This window comes from Ananas comosus, linkage group 11 (assembly GCF_001540865.1).
Source record: "Ananas comosus cultivar F153 linkage group 11, ASM154086v1, whole genome shotgun sequence".
In the NCBI taxonomy this organism is placed as follows: domain Eukaryota; kingdom Viridiplantae; phylum Streptophyta; class Magnoliopsida; order Poales; family Bromeliaceae; genus Ananas; species Ananas comosus.
In genome coordinates, this window is record NC_033631.1 from 10,757,287 (window position 1) to 10,781,391 (window position 24,105).

Here is a 24,105-nt window from a genome sequence, read left to right on the forward strand (position 1 = left end):
AAATAGTGCCTTTCTCCATTAACCATCACTCCACCAACACAATCTATTCGAAACCACCCAAGTTAGAGTCGATTCCCACCTAATTTTTTTGTTAATTTTGTGAGTGAAAAAAAAGAAGAGGAAAAGTATGTATCCATTGGGATCTAATGTTGGGTCTAAGTCGCCATGTCCCAAGTTGACATGTTCCCAAACATAACACCATTTATGGGTTGACCATGGGCGATGATAACTATTCTACATACAATTAATTGTTTCTTCTTTTTTTTTTTTTGGGTTCTTTTTACAGTTAACTGCAGAACCAAAAACAAAAATAAAACTTTTTTAGAATATAAGAAAAATTCTACATTAAATCGTTGCTACACAAACTCGTCTTCTTGGCTTTAATGACTCTTTGATCCACCCAAACTTTTCATTACTATGAGTCCATGGATAATTCACCTTCGACCAAGCTATGCGAAAATGGGGAGCGACTCTTTAATCCACCCAAATTTGTTCTCTCCCCATTCCGAGCTCAAATTCGTCGCGAAAAATATCGAAAAAATTACCCCAAAAAAAAAAAAAACCATTCGTGTTCTTCTTCTGATCTACACTTTTTTTGGCCTCAAATTTGTACCTGCCATTGAGAAAGCTCCCTAGCCAAAAAAAAAAAAAAAACAAACAAACAAAATTTGGCTACAAACTATGAAGTAAAAAATTTACTCAAATATTTTGCATCGAATTATTCATCTTAAAATACCCATCATCATCTGTTTAGCTTCCTATTCCAACTTTGCCATGGGAACAAATCTCTCACCTTATTCCCCTTCGAAAAAACGTACACGAAGTTACAAAAATGTTGGATTAGAACCATTCTTTGATCCAAATTTTCTTCTTCTGTATCTTTCTATGACTCGATCACGAATTAAATTTATAGCTTGGAGTGTAAGACCACCTCTCGACCGTGCCCAAATTTTTGGTACACTACACATAATCTTTGTAGCCAAAAATCGCACCAAAAATACCTTAAAGAAAAAGAAAAAGAAACAAAAATAATTAAAAAAAAAAGTGAAATCGCTACGATGTAGAAGAAAAGGAGGTGGCATGAAAAAAAAAATAAAAATAAATTGAAAAATTAAAAGAAAATTAAATTTCAGTCCCTCGTCGTATTTCCATAGCAGTTGGAGTCCCGAACGCTGATATCTTTCTCGTTCTTTCTCTCTCTTCTTTCTATTTTTCTCTCTCTACTCTTTGCTTGCTCACGCCGCGTCGTGCGAACCCTCGCCCCCAATTTCGTGCGGAATTAGGGTTGCTTCCTCTCTTTGTGAATCGTTTATTGCCTGTTTGGATCGGGAGCTCGTGGGATCTTCGAACGCGAATTCGATCGATTCTGAGGCGACGATCCCCTTCTCGATCGAGTTTGAGGGCTTGTGGTGCCGGAATTAGGGTTTGGTGGGGCGGCGGAGATGATAATTAAGCGGAGCCAGAGGGCGCAGATGCCGACGCTGAAGCGGTGCAATGCGGAGGAGGCGGCGGCGGCGGCGGCCTCCGCCGCCGGGGCGGCGCAGGGCGACGACGACGGAGAGGGCGGCGGGAGGCGGCGGAAGAGGCGGAAGGAGTGGGGGCTCTTCCCGCTCGAGGCGCTCGGGGACGTCCCCGCCGACGCGATTCGGCACCGCACTCTGCGGCTGCTTTGGGGAGGAGTCGGAGTGCAGGGATGGCCGCCGGAGGGAGAGCGCCCGCGCTTCACCGCCCGCTCCGTCTGCGCGGCCTCCGGTTGTGCGGACGTCGAGAGGCCGCGTTCAGGTGCTCCCGTCCCGGTTCAGCGACTCGGTCCTCATTGACCCTTGGAAGAAGGAGAAGCCCAAGGCGAAGGTGATTGACCCCGATTTTGAGATCAAGAATGGTCTAGTGGATGTTGAAACCAAAGAATTTGATCATAGATACCCCAATTTTAGCTCAATTATCAACAATTCCCTAACAATGCTCGACGAAGAGGAACGGTATCGGGCATGCAGGAACTTCAGTACCAGAAAGCATTCGATTTCTAGGAGTACTCTAACGTCGCTGTATGAGAGTTATGGCGGAGAGGAGGAGAGGTTAATGCCCGTGCCCAAGAAGGAATATCCACTTAGCTGTTATTATTCTGGGCCAATGACGGTGGAAACAACGATAGCAGAGGAAAGTTTTGAAAGGAGCGATGATTTCGATTGGCCTGAAAATGAGTTTGTTCATGGTGATATCGTGTGGGCTAAGTTGCGAAAGAAGTGGCCAGCTTGGCCTGCAATGGTTGTTGATCCAATGCGACAAGTTCCCGAAGCGATTCTTCAATCCTGCTTTCCTGGTGCTACGTGTGTCATGTTGTTTGGGTACTCCGAATATGGAAATAATAGGGTATTATTGATATAATTTATATTATGCCTTCTCCGATCACTTTTGTCTCCTTTTGGCTTGTCGAATCAGCTTTACTGTTGTTTATTAATATTACTGCAAACTGATTGTCGGTATTCGTTCGAAACAGGAGTATGCATGGGTGAAGCAGGGGAGGATCTTTCCATTTGTAGACAATGTAGATAGGTCAGTAATGTCAATGGAATATAATGTGGAAAATTCTTTGGCTGTTGTTCTCAAGAGTGTGAAATCCAATTGCAGATTTCAGGGGCAGACAGAGTTATGTGGGAGCAAGCCTTGTGATTTTCGTCTTGCTATAGAGGAAGCCTTTTTAGCTGAGCATGGTTTCTCGGGAGCAAGGGTGGATGCGACAACAATATCTGGCCAACCTGCAAATTATGTGTCTTTTCCCATACAGGAGGCAACTGATTCAAATCATGAACAAGAGTGCCAATCGCGTATTCAGGCAAGTAAATGCAATGTCATTTATGCTTAGAATCATATCACTGTGTTGATGATATATCTGGTGCAAGTTGCATTAATGATCTCTCATAATGCTGTAGTATGTTGTAACTGTTTGGGCTAACGTATGCATATTTTGGATGAACTGTCCCGATACATCCGTTAAGCACTTCAAACAAACATCCTTTGAAACGTGAAAGATGGACATATATTTCTATCACATGTTAACAGTTTCTTGAGTACATGTATTATGTTAAATCTAAGATTGCTGCTTGTTATTATCAGTTGTTATTGGTGACACTTACCCTGGATGTGCTATTTTCATGTTGCAAAATTTTTTCAGTCAATTTGGAGGATTTTTCCCTTTTTTTCCTTTTTTTTTTTTTTTTCCTCTTCTTTCTCCAAATCTTTTGGCAGGCAACTGCCTAGAGCCCAGGTATGCCTGGAAGTTTATTGCACACTGTATGACTTTCCAAAAATAAAGAGAGCAATTTATACTTCATTTAAGATACATTTTTTATTGCATATTAGGTTGATCTTTTTAGGCTTATTTCCTGCATTAGCTCTTCTGTTTTGTTGGCCTTTCAGACATTGCTAATCGTGCTTTCCGACAATTATAGCAACTGTTATAGCAGTTTTGTTTGTACTAGTTTTGGTTTTGCAAGATTGGTGGAGTATATATGGCTGATGCAGACCAAAAATTTTCCCGCACTAAATTCATTTTACTTGTATCTGCAGGCTGACCAATCAGGCCTCCATTGTGAAAGTTGTGGGTTGAGCCTTCCAATCAATGCTGCAAAAAAGATCAAGAATGACATGGAACAATTTGTGTGCAAACATTGTGCTAAGGTTTGAAAACATGAAACTATGTTCCTTGTGTGTGTAGCCACCTGTCTTTTAAATCTCTAATGCTTGTCTTTGGCTATATTTGCAGCTTTTGAGGTCCAAACAGTATTGTGGAATATGCAAAAAGATTTGGCCTAATACAGATGGTGAGAGATGGGTAAGAGGATCTGTACCATGATTTGTTATACTATGATTATTTTAGAGTAGAACTTACAACTTTGCAAATTGAAATGTGACTGTTCTAAACCATGTCAGGTTCGTTGTCATGGATGCAAAACTTTGATTCATGCGAATTGTGACAAAACATGCAGCAAACTTAAGGTTTGATGTAATCTTGAATGTTATCATAATAGGGTTATAATTTTGAAGTCTTGAAAGTTGAGACTGATGGTTTACTAATATATATCATCTGTTGTCATAGGATCTTCGGGGCATCGATTATCATTGTCCCGAGTGCAGGTTAAAGTTTAGTTTTGAATCATCAGTTAAAGAAAGAAAACATTCTCATGCAAGGTACATAACAATTGTATATGCAAAACTTTCTTTATACCTTCTTGAAAGATTTCCCTAGTTAGTTTAATCTAATCAATGTTGTTTATCTCCTCAACAGATGTGATAGTAACAGTTGGCAAGATACTGCAGTTGATGCAATCACTGTTTGTTGCTTTGGTATGGAGGGAACATATCTACCCGAGCAAGAGTTGTAAGCTCTGAGAATTTGCCAATTAGAGTAAAGAAAATCATCAATATAATATGCCCTTGCTTATAAAAATTGTTTCATACTGCTACATCGATATAATAACTTGCTGGCTATTATCATGAATAAATATAAACAGACACATCACTTTTGTATGAATTATGATAACCTCCCGCTACAACTAATTCCTTTGCTCATTCTTCTTTTGTTCTTATTTTATTGTTCTACTGTTGTAGCTGCTGCTGCTTCTGTTATGTTGTGATCTTGATGGTTAGCAGTAGGGGTTTTGGTTCTTATGACTGATGTTTTTCTTTTCATTACATCTTATTTCTATCTTTGAACAGAAAATTAACTCAAAGAGCACATATGTTCAAATTGCTTATTTATTTTGATCCTCTTCTAAAAATAAGCCAAACTTAGAAAATAGAGTTCTTAGTGGGTTGGATTCACCTGTTTGTAGTCTAGGGCTCTAGGCTTTTATTGCTACTAAAAAAACTAGAGCTAGCTGTTCAGGTATTACGGCACTTTGTTTGAACCTTAAAATCTGAGAATTTGGGTTTGGTTCATGCTTATAACTTGTACAACATGGTCCTACCTGGCTCATTTCCTGTCTCACCCTGAAACAAAAACATTATGTGGTAAAATGAGATCATTAACGCCATGACCTCGAAACCCTTCCTGTCATCCCTGCTAATGAGCTGAATGTAGTTGTAGACAGAGCTTGAGCTACGTCAAGTTCATTGCTAGCGTTCAGCATTATCCTCAAAAGTCTAAAACATTCAGGATTCAAAAGGTAATCCAGGTGGCATCCAAAGTTGTTTTTTCATTTATATTTCATGCAGCTCGGGTATGTCTTAAAAATGTTGATAGTTACTGTCCATTACTTGTAACTGTTCTTTGTTCATGTGTCCGCCAGTGAATTGTTTTTGCTATCTTAATATAGCATCATTTTTTCAATACATGCATCCTGAAGTCCATCATTTTTCTAGTTATGTTTTGGGTTTGGCATTTTCTTAAGATCAATGTGTCTAATGCAGGATCTCATGTCACTGTGGACCATGCAAGGGACAGAAATTTACATTTAATGAATGGGAGCGTCATACTGGTTGCAAGAGTAAAAATTGGAGATCCAGTATGAAAGTCAAAAGTACAATGATGCCTTTGGGAAAATGGGTATGCAGCTATGTATTACTTCAAAAGATTTACAAACTTAAACCAGTATGGAGATAAAAACTGTCGTCTCTCCAAGTAGTTATGGCAGTTCCCCCCTTGATATCATTCTAAATAACTTGGTGAATTCTTGAAGTCCAAGGATAAATCTTATCCTTGGACATCTATCAGCCTTGTTGTCATTCTATTTTACACAGTTAACTTATTTGATTTCTTTATCTTATTTTGACTGTCATCGTGTACAGCTATCCGGTCTAAATGTTGGAGCCAAAATTTTATCCAATATGATGTATGCATAGATGAGGATTAAAATTTGCTATGGGGTTAATTGTTAATTATTTCATCCTGCAGATAGATCATTATCAAGCTAACAAGGCTCCTTCAAACCATGCTAAACGTATTACTCCAAAAATGAGGAAACAAAGGCTGCTGGCTTCCCTGCATGGTACATATTGTAGAACTCTTTCATTCTTCCTTTTTGGCATTTGCTGCTGATGACTTGCCTATAATATTTAATATGTGTTTCCTTTTTATTGCAGAACCGTATGATCCCATACATGTTAAGTGGACCACTGAACGATGCGCAATCTGTAGATGGGTTGAAGACTGGGATTACAACAAAATCATTATATGTAACAGGTAAATACATGCCATCTGATCCTAACCTTGCCATGGCTCACCAGCATACTATTTATCTTGGTTGGACTTAGTTTAGACCTATCAATAAGGAATATGCAAATAGTAATGGTTGCACTTGCCCAGATGTCAAATAGCAGTCCACCAAGAATGCTATGGAGTGAGGGGTAAACAGGATTTTACATCTTGGGTTTGCCGGGCATGCGAAGCACCTCATCAGAAGAGAGAGTGCTGCCTTTGTCCTGTAAAAGGTACACTATATTGAAGTCTTGTACTTGGTTTTTGCTTTCTCTGTGAAATTAGGAGTGTCAATGTCTTCTTATGCTTTTTAGTAGATCTTTTCTCTGTATGAATGATCATATGGTACTCAAAGCTTAAGGTGCTTTACTATTCTTAATGCTCAGATACAGAATTTAGAAGACACATCGTACATAAATACATAATAATACAATGGGTCTTATTAGATTAAAATGAACTGTTAATTTCAAAGTTTTTTGTGATAGCAGCTTGATTTTTTATACATTATTCTTAGCGTAAGGTCGGCTTATCTGATCGTTGGTGGCATTATGATTTATTCTGTTCAGGGGGTGCTCTGAAGCCAACAGATATTGATTCACTGTGGGTCCATGTGACATGTGCATGGTTTCAGCCTCAAGTCTCTTTCGCTAGTGATGAAATTATGGAGCCTGCTATTGGAATATTGAACATCGCACCTCTGTCTTTTATGAAGGTTGCGATTGAGATAAATTTCACGAATTTAAGTTATTGTATTGGTATTACTGCAAGTTTTGTCCTTTCTGAGTTATGATATTGAACTACTCTTTGTTTTCACGTATGTCCAGATTTGTGTCATATGTAGGCAAATACATGGTTCATGTACGCAATGCTACAGGTGTTCCACTTATTACCATGCTATATGTGCATCAAGAGCTGGGTACCGCATGGAGGTAGATCACTCAGTCTAAATACTTTCATGACTGTATTCTGAAGAATAAACAAGCAAGTTCTTTAAGATATATTGTATATTTGTTCTGAAAATGCAGCTAGATTATCCAGCGGATTTCTAGTATTTTTCTTTTCTACTCTTCTCGTCAAATTTACTGAGAGTTGATTGTTACCAGTGAAAGAAAATAAATCTTCGATATTTACATCAGCCTGGATATTGAACACTAGGTCGCTAAGCATCTGATACCTTGTAGTTCTGAACTTTGAATAGTTAATTCTGTACACTAGATTTTGGAGAGAGGGGGGTTCCTTCAATAGTGTTGAATTGAATATAATCAACGTTACTGTATATCTGTTTAAAAATTGAGGATAAGTAGCTGATATACAAGTAATAACACTGCACAAATAGGGAGCTGTTAAGATGAGTTACGGACTATGAAGTGTCAATCCTGCTTTTTATCTAGTGATACATGGCGAAAATAAAACTGAGACCATTGAACACAATTACAAATTCTAAAAGCTAAACAAGAGTGATAAATCAAGATTTTGCTGATTGGAGCTTACAGTGCTATGTAAATTTTTAAACAAGAGATACAAATCATGGCCTATATGTTTTATCTTTTGCCTCTCAGGTAACTATTCCCGCCAGTGTACTTGAAAATATTTTGAGGGATCACCTTCTTCACATGCTATCATTCAAAAATGTTCCTTGCGTAAACAGTATGATATTATTAATATTTTTGCCAAAAATAACTTCTTTAATTTTTTTGTTATAACCTATCAAAAAAAAAAAATCAATGAAGATGATGTTTGAAAAGTTTTTCCTATTTTCTTCCTTTCTTTTGATGCAAAGTTTTTGTGCTTTGTACCTCATTCTTCTATATATACGAAATTGATGCTTGCTTGAATTCAATTTTGAACACTCAAAGTGGTTTGACTTTGATATAGTTGCATGTTTACTGCAGTTGCACTGCTTAGAAAGAAATGGAAGGCAGACCACAAAAATGATTTCATATTGTGCGAATCATCGGTAAGCTTTTAATTGTTGTTAATAGTGTCTAGTTGTCTGTACATTTGTAATTATGATGCCCTCGCGCCTTCTATCATTATTGTCCTTCGTTCTCCAACTAGTTCTATTATACCATTACGCTTAAGAACATCGCTTTTTGGTTTCAATACATGACATATATCAATTGTTAGGTATTGTAAGTCTTGATTTTACTGATAATAAAAAAGTTTATCCTTTTGTCATATTCTCTGCTCAGAGCCTACTGCTTTTCTTCCCCGACTTTTTTAGGTGGAACAAGTGTCATGTTTTAATTTACTGTGCAGGGCTCCAAACCCAGATAATGTTTTGATAATACAAACTCCTTCAGGAGTCTTTTCTTCCAAAAAGCTTCTGCAAAATAGTGTAAAGCAGACTGGTTCAAGACTTATAAGGAAAGATATCCCCCAGGAATCAACATCACTTGCACAATTACTGGAGACTTCATGTGCTGCAAGATGCATGGTCTATAAAAAAATCGAAACTAAAGAGGTTTGTTATAAATGAAACCTTTTTTCTTTTTCACCATTCTGTAGAAAAAATAATGGCTTGCAACGACATGAAATTCAACACTTTGCATTGGTCTCTTATATTGATCTGTTGCTTTAAATGATTTTTTATGCAAATCTGGTGATGAAGTCGTAAAATCGTCTCAGATTTTAAAATCTTGGTATCATGTTGTGCCTCCAATAATGTGATGGACACAACATTTTTGAAAGAAAACCTGCATTTTCATTTTGTGGGTGGTAAACTTTTTGATATAACAAAGAGCTTGGTCGTGCCCATTAGCTGCAGGACTGAGCTTCATTTGCATCAGGCCAGACCCAGGTTGAAATTAAGTGGGCTTTTGGATTATTAGTGATTTTCATTGTCATTTGCTGGTTGTAATCGGTGGAAATGTATGCCATGGTGGTAATAATATATAGCTCCTTTTCATGAAGAGAAATTCTGTCTTTTTCGTTGAACTGGTTAACATCATAGTTCTTCTTAGATGCAGGTGCAAAATTTCCGAGGTGACTAGCTATTCTTTCTTACTTTTCTTTTGTGCTGTTCAGAGAACGCGAGAAGGGGCCGTTGCACACCGAGTTAGGGGACCTTGTTATCATTCTCTTGAGGAAATACAAAGACTGAATGCACCTAGGGTAATTTTCTTGTTCTTTTTTTTAAAAAAAAAATCTGAGATTTTGAATATGATATTCAATTGGAAAAATGACTGGATTATTTGCCTTCTTGATTGGCAGGAGGAAAAGGATCCTGAATCATTTTCAACGTTCAGAGAGCGTCTTCACTATTTACAGGCAACTGATTATTTATTTTAAGGCTTCAGCATGTTACGATACATCTTTTGGATTGATTGCTAGACTTCTATAATTTTTCTGTTGTTTCTTGTCTTTCCAGTTAACAGAACAAAGTAGAGTTTGTTTTGGTAGATCGGGAATACATGGATGGGGCCTATTTGCCCGTAGGAATATTCAAGAAGGAGAAATGGTATCTAAGTACTTCAAAGTGCTCTTTTTTTTTTTATAAAATATATCTTTGTCGTTGATCAGAGATTTAGCATCTTTATTATGATATCATTTTGACTGATTATGGTACATATGTAGTACCCCTTGTTCAAACTGCACAGCTGTATGAACTTCCATATGAGTGTTCAAGAAAGTACCCTTGACTTTCAAATTCCAACAATGAGGCTAACATTTCAAGCCTATTTTCAGGTCATTGAATATCGTGGTGAACAGGTTAGACGCAGTGTTGCGGATTTGAGGGAGGCACGCTACCGGTTGGAGGGAAAAGATTGCTATGTGAGTTTCTCTGGTCTAATCTATTTATGTTTTTATATGCTGCATTGCTGTTGGTAAATGCAAATGTTCAACCTCAATTGTGTCTTCTAGTTGTTTTCTTAAACCATGTAAAAAAGGCATAAAAACGTTTTATAGTCAACAGTCGGTACTTAGTAAACTTGTCAATGTTATCCAGAAGGGTAAGTAGTTGGAGGCTAGGATTGTCCAGCAAACTGTATACATTTGAGCTGTACTGCAGTATTAGTGTTAACTTTCACTTTGGCTCTTATTAAGTTAGCATATATAGTTATGTTTTGGATTGCCTTGAACCTCCAATATTTATGAGTTTCATACAAATGAAAAGGATCATGTGAGCCAAAGTTGCTTACTTTGTTTCATTCTTTGATCCCTTTTCTTCCGAAACTTCCCTATCAGTTTTATTGTGATAATACAGTGTATCATACTTGTTTTTCTTCTGCTGTTGCAGCTATTTAAAATCAGTGAAGAGGTAGTAGTTGATGCTACAGATAAAGGAAACATCGCTCGTTTAATCAATCATTCTGTAAGCCATCATATGCATGCCACGGTTTCACTTTTCTTTGAACTGTTTACAGAATGCTGCTATTGACACTTACCAATTTAAATATTGATACAGTGCATGCCGAACTGCTATGCAAGGATTATGAGTGTCGGCCACGATGAGAGTCGGATTGTTTTGATAGCAAAGACGCATGTCTGTGCTGGCGATGAGTTAACGTATGTCTGACTTACCCATTTGTTTCTCATATTATGTTCTCTCTTTTTGTACGAGTTGCTGTCGATGGTATACCTGTACCTTTCCTTAGCAGACCTTTACAGGGTTGAATTAAGTTCTGCCCATATTTTCTCAAGATAAAGGGTTGGTGAACTCGAGCATGAGTTACGGGTGTAATTTGTGATTATAACGCCCGAATTTTGACACTTAAAAATTCAGTTTCCAATGAAGCGATTAAAACATTTAAGGATAGGTAATATTGACTTTGATCGTAATGGCCAACATTATGATAAATCTCCATCAAGTTGTTATCCTTGGCGTCTGTGTTCATTAGTGATTAGTTTATCTTGTTTCTATTTATAACTCTTTTCTTTAGCAAATGAACTAATATAAAGGGCCCTGGCAATTGAACCCACAAAAACTATGCACTTGTTTCGGAAATTTAACTTTCTACATACTTCCAAAACATACCTGTTTGATCATGGACGATAGGCTACTGGAATTGCATGCCCTAGATATGGATGATTTTCTCTTTTTAATTCCTAAGCTGATCGATCGTTTGCTTTTCGCAGGTACGACTACTTATTCGACCCTGACGAAGGTGACGAGTGCAAAGTTCCTTGTCTCTGCAAAGCTCCAAACTGTCGGAAATTTATGAATTAGGTTGCTGCAAAGGCCAATTGGCTACTTTACAGTCTTCTCTTTTCTTTTCTTTTCTTTTCTTTTCTTATCCTCCTTGATCGATGCTCCCCATCTATTAACATCTTCAAGCTTGTATTCAATTTCTCAATTTTTTTTTTTTAATAAGTTCAATTAATTGAGGGTGCAAAATTGCTGGGCTTCCATTCTTTGTAAATTCATTTCGTTGTATTAACTTTACAATAGGTTAATCAATATAGCATTTTCTTTTTTTAACATAAGAGCCACTGCATCATGTCTGATTCGTGGATTCGCCCTCTGTGGAGTCGTACGAATGGCTACTGAGCAGTTAGCGTTCACTATATGTTGAAGAAAAAAAATGATCTTTATTTATTGGCAGGGTCTTTTGATTCCATGGACTTTTTTTTTTAATATTCCACATTGAGTTTCACCTGTTTTCATTGTTAACTTGAAAATAAAGGGCAGATTTTTATTTTTTTCAGAAACATTTCAAACTGCTGGAAAAAACAAAAAAACTTATCTTCACCGAATATGCCCTTTCGAAAACACAAAAATGAAAATCAAGGATCATTGTGGCATCAGCACAGAGGTGCGTTCGCTTCCCGTGTACCAAATGCGAGAAAATATTACACTTCACATTCCAAATATCACAGAGTGGGTGGGGTATGGGGCGAACTGCAGACCCACTTTGGAACTGGTAAACAAGCAAATCAAATAATCTATTTTTTTTATTATTTTTTCCAAATCGATTGAGCTAACTTGATTTAAAGATGAAAATGCAACTTACTCAAAACAGGAAATGATAGACTATTATACTCAAGAAAGGGCAAAACAGGAAATGGGAAAAGGACGACAAGTTGCCGTAGCAAATCATGAAAAATGCACCTCAAAGATGAAGCAACATACGCGGCGGCCCCTCGGAGCTCCCGGGGAAAGGATGGCATTAGAAAACGAAAATAAAAACCGTCTCAATGTGTACTTTCGGGAGAATTAGGTATCCGACTCAAATTTACGCTAGTAGACTCCACTAAAGCCTCACTATCCTGAGAATCTTTAGTTAAAACATCAGCATTGGTGATTAAATCAGTTTTCCCTTCTTCCATATCAGTAGGGTGGTCACCATCAGCATCACTAGTCTTACCATTCTCTTCGCCCAAACCATCAGCACTCTCGGTGGAATCAAGGATTGCTGGGACGGGTTCTTCCATGTTACCGGCAGGAAGAGAACTCTCTGATGGTATTTTATCTACTAGAGCTAGATCAGCTGTTGCTGAGATTTCCTCATTTCGAGCTTCAGGAGAATCTTTCTCTGCTTCCATGGAAACAACCGGAGTAGCGGGTTGCGGCGCTTTTACTCCATTTTGCTTTTTGTAAAGTGACATGGCTCTCTGTAAACACATAGAAAAGGATAGAATTATTATTGCTGATGCTCTGGGATATTGCACCAGGCGTATACGAAAGCTGATGAAGGTCAAAAGAATACCTGGAAAATAGCATCTCTCCGTTTAGGAAAAAGCGTGGGCAGGAGGGTATTACTTGTCATCCTTTTCATTTCCACTTTATTGGCTTTGTCATTCTCCTGCAACAAATGAAACAAATTCTCAATGGTGGAAAATTAGGATTATACAATTAAAAAAGAGAAAATAGAAGGATACATAGTTTCATCCCAACTCGACTAGTTTCACAGTACCTGGGAGCAACCATCCTTGGACACATCGCGCTCTAGTTTTACATCCAATTCTCCCAGTACAGCCATACACTTTGTGTACAATTCTGAAGCAACGAAATCATGCGCAATATTGATCCTCGAGAGGTACTTTTTAATAAAGTTGGCATTATCATCACCCGGCTTTTCGTAAGCTTCAGGAATTGATTCAGTTTTATCTTCATAAAGAGTTTTCTCTGCAATCTTTGCTAGAGGTGCATCATTCTTCGCTTCAATGCTTTCAGTTGGCAACGACTCTGATCCATGCTCACTTCGAGCATACTCTCGCTCTCTCTGAGCAGTCGGATATTCCAGATTACCATTTTGCTCTTTCCATGTAAGAGACCTATTCTGATCCCAGTGAGGCCTATTATAAATATGGGGTTCATCATTAAACAAACCATCCATTGAATTATGCCACCCAAAGGGGCGGACATGGCCAGAAAACCTATCGACCGCTTCATGCATGTGATAAGGAACCCCGTTGTGTGTCAAATCCATTGGTGGTCTGAGATTAAACATAGGCGGAGAAGGGAAAGGGTGGACAGAAGGATGGAATCCAGGAGACGGGCCATGCTGGAGGGGGATGAAACCATTAGCAACTGGTGATGGCCAAGTAGGAGCATTATTCCAAGTATTTCCACATCCTCCTGAATTGAGATCACTCCTTTTTTGTCGAAAATGTGATTTCCAATCTCCACTTTGAGATCTGCTATCATCTTCATCACGCCCTCTTCTGTAAGGTGGCGGAGGGGGATTATCGCTATTAGTTGGTTTGTTAATGAAGGATGAAACAGCAGGAGTTCGCTCACGAGCCTCAGCTTGAGAATGGTCAAAGCTAATTGGCTTCTCCAGGAATTCACTTTCTTCTCTATTTCTGTCTTTGAAGTTGCTGCTTTTATGTCCTATCTCAGTATCGAGGCTACGCCTGGGAGTGACTTTATAATCTGAAAACCGTCGCTCGCTCGTCGATGGCGATTTTGTGGTTATGTCATCCGGTGAGGGTTGGGTAGTTGATCTTGGTGTCCTTGTATATTGCGAAGATTCTAGAATTTCCGGTAAGTCACATGCAGGGAGTCTAGAAGCAGTTGTACGCTCTCCTGAAGACACTGTCCTGGAGCGAGTTCTCTCCTCTGATGGTGATCGTTTCCTTGCAGAATCCATCTGCTTAGAGTTGTGCCTGAACATGTATACCGAATTGGATAATATAAACAATTTTTCAACGTCAAGTAACATTCAGTTAGGAATACACCTAATGAATGAAAAATTATATAGCATTATGTCAACAGCAAGGATGAGCTTTTACTAGAAGGGGGAAAGAAAAAACAAAAGAAGGTAACTGTCCAAGTTACAGAATTTTAGGGAACTTACATGGTTGAGAAAAAACATCAATAACAACTGAAATTCCACAATCTCTGTATTCTATCAAGCTGTTCAAAATATTGCCTTATTGTACATGCTACAGTAAAGAATCCTATAAACTTGCAGTACTCATCTGACTTTCAGTAATTTTCTTGAGAAGCACTACACCACAAATAACAAAGCTACAAGTTCCACAACATACTTTATTCACTAGGTCAGACTCTATCACATGCTAAGTCTCTCTTTAATGAAACCCAATGATCCCGTGGACATTTAGCACAGACAAGTATCACAGCCGTAGCAGGAGGAAACCTAGTACACAGACACCATCAAATTATATGAACTACGAAGTTTAAATAAGAGTACAAAAAGACAGCAGTTCTTTTACCTGCTTTGACCTTTGCTGTGATAAGAACTCGAGCTAGGAGAGCTTTTTGGACGATTCTCACCCAGACCAGAATCAACCTTCTCAGAATGTCCATATTCCGGCATTGCCTTCTCAACATGGAAATCAGAAGACCTACTATCTGACCCAATTCTTTCCACATCTATACGTGGTTCTTTCACACCTTGAGGCTTGAAATCAGAAACATCCTCTCTTTCGACAGATGATCTTTTCCTCCTATTGTTATCTTTGTGTTTGCTTTCATAAGCATCTTCATCCTGCAATTTACTCTTTCTGTAGCGGCTCTCTGAAGACTTCTTCTCATCCCTAGAGCTCCTGTACTCAGACTTGCTGCTTGTATATTCTCTTGAGCGCTCATCTTCACGCCTCTCATCACGATATCTTTTATCCCTGTCAGCGTCATCCCTGTATTTATCATATTTATCGTATTTTTCATATTTATCATATTTATCTTTATATTTCTCATCGTCATGGCCTTGGTCTTTATAGCTTCTATGTTTTGAGTGATCATCTCTTGAGTAATGTTTTCTATCATCGATCTCCCTACCATCGCCCAGCCGTTTATCTTTGTCTTCAGACTCATCTCTTCTCCTTGTATGTTTTTGAGGCTCTTTTTCTGAATTAAGATTGCATAACCTCTTTTAATTTGCATTATGATACAAAATATACAATTTAACAAGAGACAACAGAGAGTAGAACAAGCAGCATTAAACAATTACACGTCTAATTTGTCAAAAGATGATAAACTTATCATAATGCCACATCTTTACAGTAATCACAAAATGAGAAAATAACATTGAAGAAATGTTAGATGGTTGAGAGAGAAAAAGAAAAAGAAGTACAAAGAACCAATATTACAGCTCTGAGAAACACTTCATATATAGGAATACTGGAAGCAAATGTGCCAAATGGCCCTGAAGCTACCCAGACGCGTGCTAGGACAGCAATTCATAGTGAAAACGGAATAACATCATAGTTACAACATGATGGCTAAATGACATTGAGCCTGTCTCAATATAATTATGGTTCTTGATTTCTTGTAGTACGAGTACAGGAATCTGATAAAAATTCATATCCCAGGATTCAGAAATTTCCATTGTTTTTTTTTCCTCCCTGCAAGGGCTCTTAATTCAATAGAAGTTATAAATTTGAATGACTTCAAGTTTACGAATGCACTTCTTACATGGCATAAAATAAGCTTTCTATCAAATAGGTTCAAGAGGGTTTTAGCCAAGTTACAAGTACGAAGATTGCGATCCTCGACAGTAAATTACAACATGACTTCCTAGTTCAAATCCAGCACTATAAGAATACTGACTACATCACTTACTATTTGATTCTGAAGTGTATTGTTTTACAGTCAAAACTTGAACAACCAGGTCCTCTAACAAGATTCTTCATTTAGTTCCGTAGGGTATTGATCATACAAAATTCCTCTCTACTCCACCAGTCGTTCCTTATTATGACTGTAACACTCTTGATCGATCCCTCAGCAACAAATCGCAAAAACAAAAGAAACAACATTAAGCTTTCTTCACCTTGACAGCTAAGGTTACTGTCTTAGATTTCTCATGCTTAGTATCAAGTCTAGTTATTTTGACAAACTTTAGATTCTAACATTCTTCTCTTTAATTCAACAATGGATTTGTAGCTGCTCTAGAATCCTCATGTAAGAGCTTATTCACATTCTGAAGTCAAAAGGGGGGAAAAAATCAAAACAGTGCCATTACCAGAACAAAATATACCTGTCTATCCTAACAATTTGATGCCATGTGATTGTGAGGTAACAACAAAATCTCAACCATTATAAAAATAAACTTAACAGCAGTTGATCAAAGCAACATAAGGACATCAAAAATATATATAAGGACATAGTCAACATAATGAAATTCCCTATCACAAAAAGAGCAACCAGTGCGACTATTCTCACCATTAAACTTATTTGAGACAGAAAAGAAACTAACACAACAGACTCAGCTAGAAGGATAAATAACCAACATAATATATGGGCTGTTTTTATACTATCTGACATAAAATGAACACTACATTCTCCTTAGGATCTTGGCTACAGAATACGAAGTCATCAGCTCATTGACTTATATTATAGGAACCCACTCAAAAGCCAATCCGCAAAGGATGAAATTTGAATGTTTAAAATGTGGAGTTACGGTCAGTCTATATGATTTTTTCTGGGGACTCATGTATTCAACTCAAAAGGTCCTGTGTTTCAGCAACTGCATGTCCACCTTACAGCACTCCACAAAGTGATAAGATATTCAATTCAATTTGTTATGTCAATTTTCAAGTTTAATGTAGATCCAACAAAGATGCCCAGAAGCTACAAAATGGGGTATGGTTGCATCTGCATATAGCAAGGTTTGGATCTAAAACTATGACTACATGCAGCATCCAATGATTTTTTTTTCCAGCCGAATAAAATGCTGTGGTAGAGCGATTATGAATACATAGACTTAGCAAAATTGTAAAGAAATTTGCACGAATTGAAGATTCCCAGCATGAGAAAAACTGATAAGCAAACAACAAAGGGGAGAAGGGAAGGATGTATAAGCAAAGTGGGAAAAAGTGTGAGGTAAAACTGATTTTCCAATATATCCATACTTCTGAATCAGGCCTAAAAGACTTACTAAACAACCAAAATTGTATCAATTGTCTTAACTTCTCTTTGTTAACAACAAAATTCGCCATGGAAAAAGTGTGAGGTAAAACTGATTTTCTAATATATCAGTACTTCTAAATCAAGCCTAACTTAATAATCAAAGTATCAATTGTCTTAACTTCTCTTTGTTAACAACAAAATTCACCAAAACTTACAAGCCACTAATAAAAAATATTTAGCTAAAATGACTCAAGAGTCAATGCAGTAGCATTTCAAAAGCAAACATTCAAACACTTGAAATGTTAATCATACATGGATTCTCTTTTTCTTTAGCACAAAACATTGAATAAAACTAAAAAATTGAGTTACCTTACCAGTAAATTCCACATCTCGCTTGGGAACATGTTTATCTTCAATCCTGTCTGTTTTAGAACTACTCTTCCTACTTACAACATCCTCAGATCTCTCATGCTTAGCATCCTGGCTCTTCTTATCCCTGTCGGACCCTCGCTCCCTATCCTTGTCCTTCTCCTTCTCATCCTTATACTGTGCACTACTCTCTCTTCGGCTAGACTCCTTCTCCGACCTCCGCTTTGATGATTCCTTTCCCCCACTCTCCTCATTCCTTTCAGTGGAATCCTCCTGCCTTCTGCTGGACCTGCTTTTTGATTCGCTAACCGAAAGCTTCGACTTCGAGCTTTTATCCACATCCTCAGGCCCAAAAACCTCTCCCTTGTACCTCTTCTCCGCCCCTAGATCATCACCACCGCCATCTTTCCGCTTCTTTCCATGCTCCCCAGGCAAATCGCCATTGCTGGCCACAACCAGGTCCTTCGCCAGAGACGAATGCGACGACTTCCTCTTCTCTGCTTCCGCATCCCTCGAAACCCTAGCCGGATCCTCCTCCCTTGCCTTCCTCTCCTTCGAGCTACCCTCATCCTCGGACTCCGACCAGTCCCTGGAGCTGTTCTTGTGGGACCTGTGGGACCTGTGGCGCGAGCTCCGCGGCATCTCGTACCGCACCCCCCAAAACCCTAACTCCACTACCCCGATCGAGAAACAAACGACTTAAAGCCACAACAAAACAGCACCAAATCGACGAATCCTTAACTCCAACAACAAATCACCTGCTCCTCGCCTCGGAATCGGATCGATCCGGGGCGACAACCGCGAAATCGCCACCAAACGCCGCGACAGAGGCGGAGAAGAGATCGGATTGGGGAAGCCACGGGACGCGGGAGGAGCGCGAGATCGACGAGGGGGTCGGGGGACGGAGCGAGAGCGGGGTGGAATGGAAGAGGAAGGGGAAATGGAGGAGGCGGCGGCGGAGAAGGGGAGGAGACGAAGAAGAGGGGGGAGAGAGAGAGAGAGAGAGAGAGAGAGAGAGAGAGAGGAGAAAAGGAGACGACGAGATCGCGAAGGTGTAGGGACGAGGGATAGGGGGGTTTGGGGGATTGTGGGGTTCGGGTTCGCTTTTTGCTCGCGAGATTGGATTCGAGTCGAAGCGCGCGTGTCGTGGGTGAGGTTTAGTGGAGGCTTGTTTTCGCTGCGGAATGACGGATTTGCCCTTGGGGGGAGGTGGGGAACGGTGAGAACCGATCCGGTGCGGGTTTCGACGGTCGATATTTTCGTTCGGACGTGGCGAGACCTGATTGGTTGAGAGATCTGTGCGTGGATCGCAGTAAATTTGGTGTTTTGCAAAGATAAAAAATACAAAACTCATCCGAATTGTAGGCTTTTTTTTTACTCGACTATTTTAATCCTTTATTTTAATATTTAAGTTTTTAGTTTATTTAATTTAAATAATTTAATAACTTTTTAAATATAAAATTTAAATAAAAATTTTATTTTATTAATTTATAATTATATAAATGGTATAAAATATACTAACTAATCATAGAGATAAACGTCATATTTATATTTTAAAACTAAAAATTTAAATCTGCATATGAAAAATCTATATTTTTTAAATAGAAAATGTAAAGACTAGTGGGTACACACTGATATGAAAAATCTGTATCCCACTAAAAGTTAAAATTTTCGTCTGCCTAGTATTGAAGTGTAAGATACTCACTTTAACAATCTTCGTAAAAAGAGGTTGGAGTTGAAGCATAACTATATACTTTGCTTAGATAAGGAAGAGACGATTGACCATATTTTCACCGGTTGTGAAGTAACCAAAGTTTTATTGGAGTGCTTGATGTCCAATAAGAAGGGAATACGTTGTAGTTCTTTAGCTTACGCTCTTTGGGAATCGAGTCGTCTTAGAGGAGGCTCAATAAGGTCGAAGGAACTAGCAACAATTATTTGCATCCGGTGGGTTACTTAGCTCAAACAAAATAGACGTATTTTTCAAAAGAAAAGGCACTCGCAAAATCAGATGTTAGCAGACGTCCGTATAACTCGGGATCAGTCTGCTAAACTTCAGGTATTATAACACCTCCTACAAGTCCCCGGTGGTGCGTCTACTTTTGCCTTTTTTATGTTTTTGTAAATAATCTATACTCTTCCCCTTTTTCCTCTTTTCCTTTTTTCCTCCTTTGTGTTTTTCTTTTTATTTTCTTTCCTTGAGGTCTGGTTGTGTAATTAAATTCTTGAATGAAACGATAGCATGCTATCAATTTTTCAAAAAAAAATTGAATTAATTAAAAAATAATATAATAAAATTAAAATTTTTAAAAATTATAACCGTAAAGATAAATTTTATACAGTTTTGTCTTTTGCAATCGTGGAAACTGCCAAAGTCTAGTATTGGAGTTTCGACAAATTAAGGCCATCATTTGTCGTGCGGAAACTTATAGAATTACACGTGTAATTTGTTCTTACTACACCGAGAGATGCACAAAAAAATCGGTCCCACACGTATAACTCTAATTTTTTTTTAATCCATTTTTTCTCTTTTTTTAATGAAAGACAAAAACCGTTGGTTCTCGTCTCACCACAAATATATATATATNNATATATATATATATATATATCTTTTGCAATGGTGTTGCACAAAATAAATCTTTAATTTACACTATTTTAAATTACGTATATCAAAATATCAAAATCTAAATAAACTTTATGAAAACACATAATATACCATAATGAAAATAAAACATCAAATTTATTTACTGGCCTGTGATGATTTTGAAGATTGATGAGAGTAATCTGCTCGTAATATGTTGAAAGTGCATAATACAACAATCATACTAATGGTGTGACGTCTCAATCAATATTTTTGTTATGAACCTCAATCATTCCATCATAATATTTATAAATAAATATATTTTTATTGTATTCTTTTACAAAATAATTAATTCGTTATAAACACGGTGGTGTAACTACTGCATAATAAACTTTCACGTGATGTTCGGTGCAAGGCTACGGGCATTTTTAAGGGCCGTAGTTAAACTGGTGCACTGATACGATATTATGGATGGTAATACATCAATAATAACATATTTAGAAATTGTTAATACACTGATATAAATTTGCACATTTACTTTAGATTTTACTTATGAATCAAGCAAAACATAGCTTTTTGGGGGGGCATCACCATCACCTTGTTACCGTCCTTGACGCTCCGGGCGCGTCAACGAGTCTCTCTCCCTGACCCGTCAAAGTCTACACTAGTGAACCGAGTCTCAATTATGTCGCGTATTAATTAATTAAATAAAATGATTTCCTATAATCTCTTCACCCCCCATCTCAAACGGGTAAATTGCACATTTTCGTCCTCAAACTATGAATCTGATAACTCTTTGGTCCTCAAAATTTTACAATTTATTATAGTTTCTAACTTGAATTTTTAGAGTTACAGTCAATAAATCTTATAATCTATTTTAATTGGGTAAATATTAATATAACGATAACGTAGAGGTGAGATGCAGTGGTATCGTGATTGATAATATATCAATAATTAAATTATTAATTACATCACTTTTATAGCAACGATGTAATAAAATTTAGTCAATTAGATTAAATTATAGGATTTAATTACAATAATTATGAAAGTTGGAGTTTAAATTATAATAAATTAAAATTTGAGTACTAAAGTGTCACCTATGTGTCGGATCGATCGTTGATGTTGACCATTAATTCAAAAAGCTCGAGCTGTTATAAATACGCAACCAATTCACTTAAAGCGTACAAATACAGTGCCCACGGATCTCAATTGTGATTCGGCCCATCCAGCCTCATACCACTTCGAACATTACTTGGTTTATCCAGCCTCACACCATTTCAAATATGACTCGATCCAACCCGACTTCCCGCCACAAAGCAGAACGCTGGCTCTTTTAAGCCAACACTGTGTTCTATTTTGAGGGCCAAACGTGCAATTTACCCTACTCAAAACTAACTATAAACTACTTCACTTCTAATCCTCACTCATCTCCCTATATATATAACCCACCACATTCATTTCCCCCCACCAAGCTTAAAACTCTAATAAAAACACTCTCTCTTTCTCTCTAATGGGGAATTGCGTGGCTTGTTTAATTTCTCATGAACCAAAGAGGCCAAAGAGTAGATCTCATGGTTGTGTGGTTCCACTGAACCAGATCTATGGACCAGATGATTGCTCCGTCAAAGAGGATGGCCGCGCGAAGGGAGTGACGAGAATAAAGATGGTCATGACGAAGAAGGAGGCGGCCCAGTTGCTCTCTAAGCTCTCCGCCGATCGCATCGTCGAGCGTGTCAAACGGGAACTGGACAGAAGCAAGGGTTGTCGACTGCGCGCGGCGTGTCGAGATCCGTGGAGGCCGGCGCTGGAGAGCATCCCGGAGAATTAACTGTTGAGGTGGTGATGAGCTCTCAGATGTTGAACTTACAAGTGGATGTACACGTTTACATTTAGTGAAGTGTTATCATGTTAATTTAGATGAATGAAGATAGATGATTTGAGTATGCTACACTGTAAATTAAATCTCATACATATATGAGAATGAATAAATCTCATACATATATATGAGAATGAATTTAGGTGTAAGCATACATATTCTTGCAATACATTTGATGTTACACTAAATTAAGAGAACTTTTCTCTGTAAGTTGATTAAGAATTTTTTTTTTTGAAAAAATATAGTATGCTACCTCTTTATTTATTAAGTGAATTTAGCATTAGTGGGAAGCAACTGGGCTTCCGCTTGATTAAAAAAGAAAAGAAAGAGAAAACTGAGACTACGTAGAATAAATCTCCCACATGTTTCTATACACACGTAAGTCCGCCAACAAGTGTTTTATCGTGAGCTTTCTTTTCTTGAAAATTCTTCTATTCCGCTCTAACCAAATAGCCCACCGAGCAGTAATAATATCCGTTGATTTCCTTCTCCCCATCACTCTCCACCTAATATTGTTTAATTTCCAAAGCGCATGAACCGAAATACAAATATTCAAGCTCCGTTTGTTTCGCAGTAAGCAGTCCATTAGTGCATGTGAGAAATGGCAGTTCATGAAAAGATGATCGACTGTCTCGGATTAATTAAGTTAATTAAGATTGATTGTTGATCTTGTGGGTAGTGATTATATTCAAATGCAAACTTATAATAGTTTTAACCTTTAACTTTTTTCACAGAATACGTACTCATAAAAAAAAAAAAAATTTCCCCTAAAACCCAGAAAATTAGAGTACCCTGTTTTTGTTTTTAACTTAAGAGGAGGAAACAAATAAAACAACTGCAGTGAAGACTAAGTCAAGGGGAAGCGTATAATTTTTGTTTTTAACAGTCCATGACCTAAGTCAAGGGGAAGCGTATAATTTTTATGGACTAGTACTTAAATTTGGTAAAGAGTCATGTTACGAAATGGTCAATTTGCTGACCACACAAAGAGATAACGTTGTCAAAATTTTTACAAGTACTTTCACATACAAAAAGAAAAAAAAGAAAAAGAAAAAAAAAATTATGCCTTAGAATTAAAATACTAGATTGATATGGAAAATTAATCGAACAGTCTAGAGAACAAGGATTGATCGATGCGGTTGAAAAAAAAAAAAAAACTTAATCTGTATTTTATATTTTTTTTTTACTTTTTATACTTTTTTTTTTAAGACACTACTCAACTATTTTCTTTTCTTATAATTAATTCCTACACCATAAAATTGTGTTTGAATAATTTTTTTAATTTTTTTTCTCAAATTTAATATAAAAGAGGGTCTTCCTTTTTCAACTGGGACTGGGATGCGGGTCGGGTTCTGATGCAGTGAGTATTCATTATCCCTAACAATTATCCGACACAGATTTGATTGGGATTCGAAATTTTGCCGCAACTAGCTGGGCTTTTGGTTTTGTGTAAAATGCACTAAAAAATTATTTTCGATATGAAAAATATTTTTTCCACTTCTTCGATTAAACATAAAAAATATATTTTTATGAATTTGAAAAAAAAATTGAAGTTTTTGTTTTCGTTATTTCTCGAAAGAAAAACAAAAACTGTGTAAAATTTTTTCATTCTTTTTTTCAATCAAACTAAACAAACGTGAATTATTTTTCTCTCAACCAAACAAATATTGATGAAAAATTGTTTTTTTCATACAAATCCAAACACTTTAAAATCTAAACTTTGTGCTGACTAAAATATTTTTTGGAGAAAAAGGGGAATACATATATTTTGGGGGTCATCCATGCAAAAATTCCTAAAACTCGGATCCTACGAAAGTGGGGAAGCG

General features: G+C 37.5%; 3 protein-coding genes across 3 annotated transcripts; 2 read left to right on the forward strand and 1 right to left on the reverse strand.

Annotated features, from left to right (window-relative positions):
* LOC109717622 (histone-lysine N-methyltransferase ATX4-like) lies at positions 664-11,623 on the forward strand. Its single transcript, XM_020243481.1, is given in 24 exon segments — positions 664-1,672; positions 1,674-2,370; positions 2,498-2,553; positions 2,629-2,833; positions 3,568-3,678; positions 3,764-3,832; positions 3,931-3,996; positions 4,097-4,188; positions 4,286-4,378; positions 5,410-5,545; positions 5,894-5,987; positions 6,082-6,181; positions 6,305-6,429; positions 6,763-6,908; positions 7,021-7,125; positions 8,089-8,153; positions 8,456-8,660; positions 9,224-9,310; positions 9,410-9,466; positions 9,567-9,656; positions 9,884-9,970; positions 10,437-10,511; positions 10,605-10,705; positions 11,276-11,623. Coding segments are annotated over 24 exon segments (3,183 nt in total). The 5' UTR covers positions 664-1,442; the 3' UTR covers positions 11,367-11,623.
* Positions 12,147-18,878, reverse strand: LOC109717297 (zinc finger CCCH domain-containing protein 13-like). The gene is made up of 5 exons (XM_020242995.1): positions 17,828-18,878; positions 14,819-15,452; positions 13,054-14,248; positions 12,847-12,942; positions 12,147-12,751 (listed from the first exon to the last, which is right to left on the reverse strand). Exons 1-5 carry the CDS (start codon positions 18,462-18,464, stop codon positions 12,332-12,334), a joined length of 2,982 nt encoding a protein of 993 aa, XP_020098584.1. The 5' UTR covers positions 18,465-18,878; the 3' UTR covers positions 12,147-12,331.
* Positions 21,883-22,428, forward strand: LOC109717766. The gene has a single exon (XM_020243664.1). It carries the CDS (start codon positions 21,914-21,916, stop codon positions 22,229-22,231), a length of 318 nt encoding a protein of 105 aa, XP_020099253.1. The 5' UTR covers positions 21,883-21,913; the 3' UTR covers positions 22,232-22,428.

Bases quoted from the DNA above. Each gene is read 5' to 3' on its own strand.
- LOC109717297 (XM_020242995.1), bottom strand. From the start codon at position 18,464: ATGCCGCGGAGCTCGCGCCACAGGTCCCACAGGTCCCACAAGAACAGC. The intron at 12,943-13,053 runs GTACTGTGAAAC...CATTTGTTGCAG, and splicing joins CCAAGGATGGTTGCTCCCAG to GAGAATGACAAAGCCAATAA. The intron at 12,752-12,846 runs GTATTCTTTTGA...ATGTGTTTACAG, and splicing joins GGAGAGATGCTATTTTCCAG to AGAGCCATGTCACTTTACAA.
- LOC109717766 (XM_020243664.1), top strand. From the start codon at position 21,914: ATGGGGAATTGCGTGGCTTGTTTAATTTCTCATGAACCAAAGAGGCCA.